Raw genomic sequence first — 12,369 nt, forward strand, 5'->3', positions numbered from 1 at the left:
GCCCAACTCTTCTAGCCCTAAGGCACTAATCTCTCCCCACGTTGTACACTCTCTTTAGGTTGACTGACCGGCTCGGGCGTATTAGTACGTGGGGCGGTACTTGGCATCGAACGTCGATTTGAAGAGCTCCATCGACGATTGATCGAGAATCAGGTGAGTGAGTTGAGCAAACGTCTTAATTTATGGAATGTTTGTGTGTCGTGTCTTGCGAATGTCATTCATGCATGTGTGCTATAATATATAATTATTAGTAAGATATAGGGACGATATAAATGTTTAGATGTTGATAGGACTTTACATTCTTGTCTTGCGATATTATTTATTTTCTTGCATTATGGTGCGAATGGTGTTGGATTTAGTTATGGGACTCGGTGCGGTTGGGCTGGACCTGGGGATTCTATAATATGGACTCACTCATGGCATGTAGATCTAGGGCTTCGGAGCGAGATCCAAGTGCCGGTGGGTCTGGGCTTGAGATTACCGTACTTGAAATTGCATTAGAATTGTCCATTGCATTAGGTGGAAACGGGATGGTGACCGACCGACTACCTTCGGTATTCACATCTCGTACTTGTATACGCTTATGGGCTAGAGGGGCGAGAGGATAGCCGGCCGACCGTATTTGGTATCTATGGACTCGGCCTCGGCTTATGCACATGCGTGCCTCACTCATACAATAGGTGAATCTGGCTAGGATAAATGTTTACCCAGACTATGACCCTTACCGACGGGGGTTAGGTGTCGGTCAAATCCGTGGGTTCCGACCGTTATTCGGGTATACCCACCCGGGAAGTTCGGCGCCAACCGTATTTTGGGCCGAACGCCAGACGGGATTTGACTTGGGGTTTGCGATATCTCTTGGTGGAGACCGTCAGACGAGGCTTCCAGCGTGACTCGGGTTTGTCATCGCGGTATACCATCCGCTTATGGTACCGATGTCGGGATGCTACCTAAGGTGTTGCTATAGTACTATACCGACTTAGTTGTGTGTTAGGTGGATAACAATAAAACTATATATCATCATTCATTCATGTAGCATGATTGTAAATTGTATGTGATGTACGGTCTACCTTGGTGGTATGGGACACCTTGGTATCCGTCCATCATGTATGGTTTGCGATCAACCCCATTCATTATTATTATTGTGTATGTTTGTGTGGCTTAGCCACTCATTGGGCTCGATTGGAGCTCACTCCTCGAGGAAACATATTTTTAGTTGATGCGGTACATTCGAGCAGAGTGGCACGAGTACGAGACTCCCGAGGTCTGGTTACGTTGATTGGTGGGCTCCGGAGATCGTGGAGCATGGACCGAGTGTTGCTGCGATTTGTGTTCCTTGGCGGGATAGTGACTTATGGCGGTGGCCATCTTTTGATGCACTTGATTATTCATTTTGAATTATAGGTGTATTCTTTTGATTCCTTTCATGATAGATGTATTATTTATATAGTAGGTAATACATAGGTCCCGATTAGAACGAATTGTACTTGAAGGGGTAAACTTGAATAGATGATATTTTATATGCTATCACCTAGCTTCGCTAACTCGATGTTATTAATATTAATCCTTTCTTTTTTTACCTATTATCCGTCGTTGTGAATGAGTAAGTCTTGGCATCGCATCGGTGATTCTGGTGGTTGGAGAGCGTAGTTGTATGCTCCGGTTGCATTTCCCGTGGTTCGGGATGGGGGTGTGATGACTTGGTATCGAGCGTGATGCTCTACCTCATGGACTAACTCGGTGTTCACACGACCCGATTTACTCTAAATTAGGGTTAAATATTAAAAGCCTTAACCATAAACAAGAATCAAGACAACAAGGGAGAATATATAAATTTTCTTGATAGAACAATGCTTTGATAATACAAATAAAGGTAGGAGACTTCTATAGAACATAAACCAGTTTAGAAATGAAGAAAAGATGAGAAACTACATACTAAACCCTAGGAGTTACAAAAAAAAAAAAAAGGATATATACTAAGGTTTATGAGGGTAAAGTCATGGACAATGATGTAAAATATAATGATAACTGGGATTAGCCTAACCATAAAGAGCTATTGTATATATTAGGAAAATTTATACATTATAGGATTGCTGTTGCATAAGCCCAACGACTTCAAGATACACCAATACCAATAAAAAATTGGGGCCCTTGGTCTATAAAAATAAAAAAATAAATAAATAAATAAAAAATAAAAAATAAAAAAATAAAAAAAGAAGAAAAATTGTGGTTAGGAACATTACGAATAACATTTTGAATAGTGAATCATACCATAAGCGGTATAGGAACGGAAGAAGCTTACACATTGAGATGGATTAGCAAATAGCTAATTTATACAAAAGAAAAGCTCACCCGAGCCTTTTCACAAACACCTCAAACTCATCACCTGGGCATTCGTTGCTACGATCGCAACAAGCGGGGCATATGTCCAAGACTTGCTCGCAAGAAGCCCGTGTATGTGCCAAACCCGCAGCCATCGGTCCCATGCAACCCTGGAGTGTATTCAACATGCCCGCAGATGAGGCAGAGTCATCATCAGCAGTGATGGCAGTACCTTATGTCTATACCTATCACTGTGCACGCATTATTGATTTAGAGTTTACGACTCAATTTAGTCACCCACGGTCGTTAGTTGTAATTCCAACTTGCGTAAGCTAGCTGTCGGTGAGAGACTTTCCGCAGGACTTGTTACGTGGGCTAATGATTAGGGGAAATTATCTTTCATTTTTCTCGTGGCCTTAGTGTGCCGGGCTTTCTTTGGGAACCACCTAGAAATTTTGAGTATTGGTCCTAAGTACCCTTAGGTAAGCCTATGGCCCCACATGTCTCTCGGAGAGCCATTTTTAGGACTTGGTGGTAAATCTACCGGAATGCTGGGATTGGCTTGGTGTATGGGCCGATACGTTCGGGGACCTTGTCCAAGAGGGAAACCCAAGATTTGTGTCTAGATTCTGAAGGGACGGTGAAAAAATATATATATATATATATAGGCACGTAGTTGAATCTCGATATGTCTATACACCCACGAACCGATGGATATCTAGAAAGGATAATTTAGGACGGATGCTAGGAGGTATGGATTATATCATGTAGTTGGAAGAGAATGATAGATCTAGCAATTTAAGTTGATGAACAGTATTATATCGGTGTTAGTGTAGCCAAGTGCGTCAAGAACTAAAAGGAACTGGAATCGAAGGATTCGACAAAACTTTGCTCAACAATAGATATGAGTGGAGTAATGGGTCCCTGAATGTCCCCTCCGTTATTGGGAGTGAATAGTAGGGATTCCATCAATATTCCAATTCATTCTAAAGCGAGTTAGGTAGTGGAGGATCGGAAGTGAAAGTCCTCATAGGAACGACCAGGTAAGCAAAGTAGTACAACCTTGTGTCATTCAACCCAAAATTTTTGGAGTACGAGATCTTGGACGAAGTATATGGAAATAGTTGCATCTCTCTATTTCTAGAAGTATAAGCTCGAGTTTGATTTTCACTGGGTCCTTATATACACTGGACTTTATATTAACTAAATCGGAATTGATTTATACCATTGTGTAAGGTGGATACTATTAGAGGACAAATCAATACAACTTAGTTTAAGCTAAATAACTAAGCAGTCCTGGAGCGAAGTTGAGCACGTTTTAACCCCTCTATCGCACTATCCAATACCATTTAAGCAAAGCCAATGTGGTGGCGATGCACTTAGTAGGAAATCACAAACCCTTCCTTGCCGCTTTAATATCAATGAGCAGTTTATAGAGGAAGCCAGAAGAATGGGGTTGGAAGTGTTAATTGATGATGCTACTATGTTATTTTTCGCCTGACAGTACAACCCTCATTGCGGAGAAGATTAAGGAAGTCCAACCTACCGATGCAGAGTAATCTCATTGATTAAAGGGGCATCTTGTTAATGAGAAGGCGAAGTGCGGTCGAAGTATCCTCACCTATGCGATACCTAGGTACGTCTCAATTTCGAGGACGAAATTCTTATAAGGTGGGGAGGATGTTAAATCCGTGCCCAAAACCCGGTTTGAAAGCGATCGACCACCGTCTGGTTTAAACCTTTGTGTAGAACCAAGAGTGGAGTACGCTCGTGAATCGTGGGTCATAATACTCAAGCCATCACACGAGATTGTCGACCGCGAAACGGGGAAGTCCTCGAGGAAAGATCCACCGTCGAGAGAAGGGGGAAAATCGTCCACGAAAGCATATTCTTGGAATTCCCTTATGATAGGGATCCGCGGGGCCCGCACCGAATCGCCCTTATCCACTTAGCGATGATTGGGAGTAAGTCACTATCCGAATAATTCATGCCTATGCATGACCATTAATAAGCATAAGAACTAGAATGGGCTTGGGCTTAGGAGCTTAGTCTCTTTCTAATTGTAACTAGAACTTAGGACATGGGCCATGGGCCATGGGCCCAAGTGGATCCAATGGCCCAATGACTTAAACTAGACCTTGGGCTTATACCTAACCAAACAAGCTCCTAAACAAATGGACCTAAGGACTTGAGACTAACCAAACAAGACCTAATGCCTAGATGGGTTATTAAAGACCCAAAACTACTATTCACCTCACATTTCAATCCTAAATCGTGGAGAGGAGAGGAGAAAAAGAAAGAAGAAGAAAGAGAAGAAGAAAGAAGAAGAAGAAAGAAGAAGAAAGAAGAAGAGGAAGAAGGAAGGAGAAGGGAGAAGTATGGTGGAGCACAAGCTATCATCATCAACCCTTGGTGAGTCTCTTTCTCTCTCTCTCTCTCTCTCTCTCTCTCTCTCTCTCCATCTCTCTTTCCCTAATTCTATTACCTAGGGTTTGAATTGGTTGAGCACACCTTGAGTGCTCCATCTACTCAATTAGAAGAGCCATTAATGGCAAATCCTTGATGTTTAACTATGAAGCACCTAACCCTACCTTAAACCCATTCACCCTTCTCCATTTATGAACCCTAAGTTGGGGATTTACCTCCATTTATGGGTTTTACCAACCCTCATGGAAGATCGTAGATGTGTGGGTTTGAGGGGTGTTAAATAACATTGATTAAAGACCCTTTCAAAACCCCAATACCCAAACCCATGAGTTTTCTTTCCATATGTATTTTAATGGAGGAAAACCTAATCGATCATGGGGTTTACAAACCCATGTTGGGTGTGTGCTATGGCACCTTGGTTGGAGTTGTTCTCATGGCCAAAGAGACCCCTAAAAACCCCTAAGAATACCCCATTTTAGCCCAAGACTTTGGGGCTGCAAAACCATTCTCGAATGGCATGAACAGCAAGATCGGCACATGGACAGGCACATGCAAGTGCACCCCGAGAAACTAGATCTGCCGGTGGGAAGTCCGAGAGGGACAGGCACATGGACAGGCACATGCAAGTGCCAGTCCTGAGAAAGATCTGCGGTGGGAGGTTCGAGAGGGACAGCACATGGACAGCACATGCAAGTGCACCCGAGAAAGATCTGCCGTGGGAGGTCCGAGAGGGACAGGCACATGCAAGTGCCACCCCGAGAACCTAGATCGCCGGTGGGAAAGTCCGAGAGGGACAGGCACATGGACAGCACATGATATAGCCTTCTTGTATGTGCCGGTCCCCTATTTTAGCCTTGTTTGATAACTTATGGGGCCCAACTCTTCTAGCCCTAAGGCACTAATCTCTCCCCACGTTGTACACTCTCTTTAGGTTGACTGACCCGGCTCGGGGCGTATTAGTACGTGGGACAAGTGTACTTGGCATCGAACGTCGATTTGAAGAGCTCCGCATCGACGATTGACGAGAATCAAGGTGAGTGAGTTGAGCAAACGTCTTAATTTATGGAATGTTTGTGTGTCGTGTCTTGCGAATGTCATTCATGCATGTGTGCTATAATATATAATTATTAGTAAGATATAGGACGATATAAATGTTTAGATGTTGATAGGACTTTACATTCTTGTCTTGCGATATTATTTATTTTACTGCATTATGGTGCGAATGGTGTTGGATTTAGTTATGGGACTCGGTGCTAGGTTGGCTGGACACTGGGATTCTATAATATGGACTCACTCATGGCATGTAGATCTAGGGCTTCTAAGCGAGATCCAAGTGCCGGTGGGTCTTGGGCTTGAGATTACCGTACTTGAAATTGCATTAGAATTGTCCATTGCATTAGGTGGAAACGGGATGGTGACCGACCGACTACCTTGGATTCACATCTCGTACTTGTATACGCTTATGGGCTAGAGGGGCGAGAGGATAGCCACCAACCGTATTTCGGTATCTATGGACTCGGCCTCGGCTTATGCACATGCGTACCTCACTCATACAATAGGTGAATGTGGCTAGGATAAATGTTTACCCAAGACTATGACCCTTACCGACGGGGGTTAGGTGTCGGTCAAATCCGTGGGTTCCGACCGTTATTCGGATACCCACCCGGAAGTTCGGCGCCAACCGTATTTTGGGCCGAACGCCAGGACGGGATTTGACTTGGGGTTTGCGATATCTCTTGGTGGAGACCGATGCGCAGGCTTCCAAGCGTGACTGGTTTGTCATCGCCGGTATACCATCCGCTTATGGTACCGATGTCGGGATGCTACCTAAGGTGTTGCTATAGTACTATACCCGACTTAGTTGTGTGTTAGGTGGATAACAATAAAACTATATATCATCATTCATTCATGTAGCATGATTGTAAATTGTATGTGATGTACGGTCTACCTTGGTGGTATGGGACACCTTGGTATCCGTCCATCATGTATGGTTTGCAATCAACCCCATTCATTATTATTATTGTGTATGTTTGTGTGGCTTAGCCACTCATTGGGCTCGATTGGAGCTCACTCCTGAGGAAACATATTTTTAGTTGATGCGGTACATTCGAGCAGTGGCACGAGTACGAGACTCCCGAGGTCTGGTTACGTTGATTGGTGGGCTCCGGAGATCGTGGAGCATGGACCGAGTGTTCTTTGCGATTTGTGTTCCTTGGCGGGATAGTGACTTATGGCCGGTGGCCATCTTTTGATGCACTTGATTATTCATTTTGAATTATAGGTGTATTCTTTTGATTCCTTTCATGATAGATGTATTATTTATATAGTAGGTAATACATAGGTTCTGATTAGAACGAATTGTACTTGAAGGGGTAAACTTGAATAGATGATATTTTATATGCTATCACCTAGCTTCTGCTAACTCTGATGTTATTAATATTAATCCTTTCTTTTTTTTACCTATTATCTGTCGTTGTGAATGAGTAAGTCTTGGGTACTGCATCAGTGATTCTGGTGGTTGGAGAGCGTAGTTGTATGCTCCGGTTGCATTTCCCGTGGTTCAGGGATGGGGGTGTGACAGTGGCAGTGGGAATGGTGGGAGTGGGGTGGTGGTGGCGGTGGCAATGGTGGGAGTGGGGTGGTGATGGTGAGACCATTATGAGAAGAAGGGTGGTGTTTTATTTTTAACATAAAATTACTACTTTACCCATGAAATTAACCATGTGTTCATTCAAGAGTAAGAGTGCTAAATCAAATGAAATAGAAATTTTGAAACAGCCTCAGCTGTTTCAGAATTTGTATTTCCCTAAAATAAGGTGCAAAAATCAAACCAAACAATTTCAAAAACGGAAATCACCATCTGAAATTGAAATAGAAATCATACCAAATCAGGCGTTAAGTAGATCTTTTCAAAATCTCTGGATGTGAAACAAATTTTAAATCTAATTAATCTCCTTATCGTAAATCTAGATAATTTCTTCAAAGTTATATGTATTTCATAAAATATATTAAATCGGCCCCAAATTATTAGGATTCTTAAACAGTGGCTTGTAATTGGGGTCTACAGCCTTTTATGTGGGACTGGAGTCTATTTTAAATATAACACGATCCATTTATTAATCTGAGAGCGAGGGTGTTGGCGTGTGGTTATTGGGAAGTGGGGACGGTGTTTGAGGAGGTGAGGAGGTGAGGAGGTGAGTAGGTACGAGCAGATACCCAGTGGAGCTGTGGACTCCTGAAAGTCCTCCAGTGGGCCCAATATCTCAAAGCGGTCGCCTTCTCTGACGGAAGCCGACGTTGATGAAGGGTTGATGTCGTTTACTGGTGGGTCCCATAATCTCCTCTATCCATGATTCGCTTGCCACGTCGGACCACTTCGCACTTTCCCCCACCTCCACCAGGCTAGCTACTCTATCCTATTTTTGTTTTGTTTTAAATAAGAGAATTAAAGCGGCAAAACAGTTAAGCACCTCTCGACGACGGTCACTCCAGCCTCTACGGCTCTTCTGAGCTCTATCGTCTACGAATCTCCTCACCCTACCCATATTTTCAGTTTTCACCGATAATTTAAATCTTTGTCTCTCTATCTCTCGATCGATTCGATATGGAGCGAAAGCAAAATATCGCGTGAGCCCTCTCTATTAGTGACGTGTTAAGCCATGGAACCTAGCGGCGTTTCTGCTTTCCGTCACGGTAAGTCTCCTTCGTCGGAGCGTTTTCTTGAACTATTCTCTCAGCCTCCATCGGAAAATTCCAATGGGGATGTCACCGGCGCTGGTGACGAGCTCGACGAAGACGACGTGTTCTGGACCGGCGACTTTTCTGAACCGAAGCAGAAGCATCAGTTTGACCCTCCGTCCACCATTACGGTTCACCGGAACAACCTAAACTCGATGGGTTTCCGGATACCGGATAACTTCGGCATCCTCGCGGCATTGCCGGAGGACGACAAGAAACGGACGGTCGGGGACCGTCAATTTTTGTACCGAAAAGCTTCAGTTTCTACTTCTCCTTCTTCGTCGTCGTCATCAACTTCATCGTCTTCGCGGATGATTCCGACAATCCCAAAACCTCCTCAAAGTCTTATGGAGAGAGAGCGTTCGATGTCAGTACCTGCAGGAAAGTTCCATCAGTCGGCTCCGATGAACGTTCCTGTGATGCCGAAGTGGGCAGCCAGTGGAAGAAATCGAGCTGTTTTGGCGGAGGACGATGATAAGGGAGAGGATGAAATGCTCCCGCCTCATGAGATTGTTGCCAGAGGTTCCGCTAGATCGTCGGCGACGACCTTTTCGGTTCTTGAAGGCGTTGGACGAACTTTGAAGGGAAGAGATCTGCGTCAGGTTCGAAATGCTGTGTGGCGTAAAACAGGTTTTCTTGATTGAGGATTGAATTTTTGATTCCTATTTCTTTCTCCGTCCCTGTAATCCTGTTGGTGACTTTTTTTTAGCGTCCCATGTTTCAACCTGGAAGTGTTTTCCTTTCTTTCTCATCGTGATCGAGGGCATATAGTTTGAATCAGAATAAAGTGAATCGCATTTTACAATTATATGGACATGATATTAAAAGCTCAAAACTTTACTTCGGGACATTTTTTTTTGGGGGGGGGGGGGTGGGGTGGTCTTGAGCATGAAGTTGATTTTTCTTGAAATGTGTTCTTTGTGAGCCTAAACCTACGGGACAGAGGATGCAGCTGTAGCTGACTCTACTTCCATGACTGGCGGAGAAATATGTGGACTCACGATCCAAATTCTCTGCTTTTGTTAGTTGTTAATCTCATCCGAATTTTTTTTTGGTCATGTCAAATTATTTATGGGAAGCTTCTCTTTATAATTCATGTTGCTTCAATAGTTGTCTCTATTATTGTGGCTTCTTTTCCTTGTTTGGCAACAAATATGACTAAATAATGTTGAATGGGAAAACGGAATTCTAGTAACCAACCCCATTTAGGTGGGATATGGCTTACTTGAGTTGCTTCTTTCTTGTTCAATGCAAAATGTGCAAAATACCCCTGTGTATTAAATGGAAGGGAAATAAAAACCCCCTCATGTTCTCTGGTTCTCTTGCTTCATCCAAAGTCTTGTTCTCCATTCTTGAATAAGCTACCAGCAACCGCTGATATCCAAGTTAAGGTCTAAGAATCAAACTCTTATCTCTTCTCCTAAATGTTTTTTTTTTTGGATAGTAATCCAAGTATCTAGGCCTCCTACCTGTAAGAGTTCAAACCCTGAATTTGCTATTTTCTTGCTGATATTTCCTCTCTCTTTCTTTTGGTGGGCTTTATGAATCCAAATTTCCTGGCCCTGACAGACTGATGCAGATAAGTCACCTAAAGGGCTTATTTTATTGGAAATAAGCATTTGGTTGGGTTATGTAGGTGTTGGGTCTTTGATCCCATGGGTTTTCTTTGTACTGGGTCAATTTAATGTCCTAAAATATGGGTAGAAAGTAGTAAAACGGGATTTACTTCATTAGTTTAGTTAGAGTAATGTTTTGAGTCAGTTTCTTTCATTATTTTAGTGTTTAGTCGGTTTATGTTACCTTATTAGTTAAGGTGTGGGTTTGGCCTTTACTTTTTAGTGTTTTGAGTCTGTTTTTGAGCCTTATATATACGTTTGTGAGGGTTATAGTCTTATACCCGAATTTGAATTAATGAGATTAAGAAAAAAGCATAGCTTTGTGCCTTGCTCTGTGAGAGAGTATGGTGAGATGCCATTGGTGAGATACCAAAATGCAATGAGAGGCCGTGGGTGAGATACCCGAGTCTGAGAGAGACTACCCTATCTTCTCCTTTCCTTCTTCGATTTCTTGTTTTTTATTTATTGTTCTGAAATTTCCTGCATCTGAGAACTGATCAAACTTTTTACTATTGCTGGACCTGAAGTTTTCAATCCTCTTGTGGATTGGTTATCACTTGTGACTGGTCTACATTACAATTTACTGAAACCAAACTTTTTTCACTTTGAAGATCATGAGTCGAACATTTCTATCCTTGAACAGACTGGTTCACATTAACTTTGATATCTATTGTGATACCTGTGATCATATAGTTGAGTTAATTAGGGTTAAAAAATACACTAAGTTTTGAATCATTTTACTTCAATGTTACTGTGAGTTAAAGTTGCATTTGTTTAAGATGTCCGGATACAATTATAATTAACAATTATAATATCATGAAAAACTTGGAACTTGAAAATGAATAACAAGTGGTATACCATTAGCTTGAAAGTGAAAATGCACGAGGCAAAGAATTCTCTGGTCATGACAGAAACCATATGCTATAGAGTTTTATTTGACATGAATGAATAGTACATTGCCATCCATATTTATTTTTACCTGATTTGCATAGATCAAATCTGAATGATGAGGAAAGAGATTAAGTGAATGCGTCTGTAGAGATGGCAGTGAGGTGGGTTCAGTGTGGGGCCCCCTTTTCCTATTTAAAATTGCAAACCTATGCACCCAAACCGTATTTAATATTGGCCCTGTCCCGTGGAGTGTGCAAGGCATTTACTGGTTATATACAATATAGCTAGTGCTGGGTGGGTCGTAGTTCTTTTATGTATTTAACCTAGTAAGAGTTATACAAAAGCTTAGGTTATAGGGGTAGAATATGCAATAAGTGACAGTGTGCATGTGTTGTTGTTGGTGGTGGTGGTGGGGGGGTTATATGTTGCTATCTGGTGTTGCTGCCATCTGTGCTCTTCAGTTATAGAGTGTTGCCTTATTTGTGGTCATCTCAGATTTTCTAGATATTGTGTGTGCCGTAAATTCCATGGATGATGCTTTAGCCCTCTGATCTTGACACTCCTGTGCTTGACAAAGTTGCAAAAGATTTATGTGATGCATTTTCCGCAGATCTTGCAGTTGGAGGCTTGAAACTCATTTGCTTGCTACAAGAGCTCTTTCCTTCAGAACTCCTTTGTTTTGGCCCTCCTTTTTCCTTTTCTTGTTTAGTAATTGAAGTTTACATAAGTAACTCTCCGCATCCCGCTCCCCCCCCTTCCAATAAATAAATAAATAAAGAAAAAAAAGTGGCTGCTGATCCAACCAAGGCTGTTCATGTAACTAAGTAGTCGTAGAATTGAAGTGTAACCCATTGAGCACTAAGCTTTTAGGTGTATGATAAAACAATTTGATTCCATCTCAGATGATTTTTTTTCCTTTTGTGGCTAAGATATGTGATGCTATGTAAGCAGGATGAATTGTGAATACTTATTTATTGAGCAGATAATGTTGGAGTCATTATGACTGGTCTGTTTGATACTTAGGGTATATACATGCTGCAATCATTTGAAGCCATGAAGGATCGGATGTAGAAGGCGGCTGGATATTGTCGTGTTCTCCTTCTTGGAGTCTTTGTAAAAACAGAAGGAAAAAGAGGTTGGACTACATGGATGGATAACTTCTCTTCTGTCTATCTTTCTGAACATCACCGACTCAGTTTCTCTGTACGCATTTACATGAATTGATGCTGTAATGTGAGAGTATCATCATCGAAGAAGATTCCTATACAAACAAAGATTAGGGGGGTTGAATTATGTGCCTCCCCTACTGAGAAATGCAGAGGAAAAAGGCCAGGTTGTTCTTTTTTCTAAAATCTAATTTGGGGATCCCTACTTA

The 12,369-nt window shown here is 42.3% G+C and overlaps 1 protein-coding gene and 1 long non-coding RNA gene across 2 annotated transcripts in view; both read left to right on the forward strand.

The window, feature by feature from the left end:
* LOC122671152 overlaps positions 1-9,696 on the forward strand; it is a 26,795-nt gene extending 17,099 nt beyond the window's left edge. The window contains exon 3 of the long non-coding RNA XR_006334315.1: positions 9,680-9,696. This is a non-coding gene — a long non-coding RNA (uncharacterized LOC122671152). The remainder of the gene's footprint in view (positions 1-9,679) is intronic.
* On the forward strand, positions 8,317-9,306 carry LOC122671144. Its single transcript, XM_043868250.1, has one exon. The coding sequence runs from the start codon at positions 8,409-8,411 to the stop codon at positions 9,129-9,131; it is 723 nt and encodes a 240-aa protein (XP_043724185.1). The 5' UTR covers positions 8,317-8,408; the 3' UTR covers positions 9,132-9,306.
* Positions 9,697-12,369: the final 2,673 nt, after the last annotated feature.

This window comes from Telopea speciosissima, chromosome 1 (assembly GCF_018873765.1).
Source record: "Telopea speciosissima isolate NSW1024214 ecotype Mountain lineage chromosome 1, Tspe_v1, whole genome shotgun sequence".
NCBI lineage: Eukaryota > Viridiplantae > Streptophyta > Magnoliopsida > Proteales > Proteaceae > Telopea > Telopea speciosissima.

Excerpts from the sequence above, each read along its gene's own strand:
- LOC122671144 (XM_043868250.1), top strand. The coding sequence starts at position 8,409 with ATGGAACCTAGCGGCGTTTCTGCTTTCCGTCACGGTAAGTCTCCTTCG.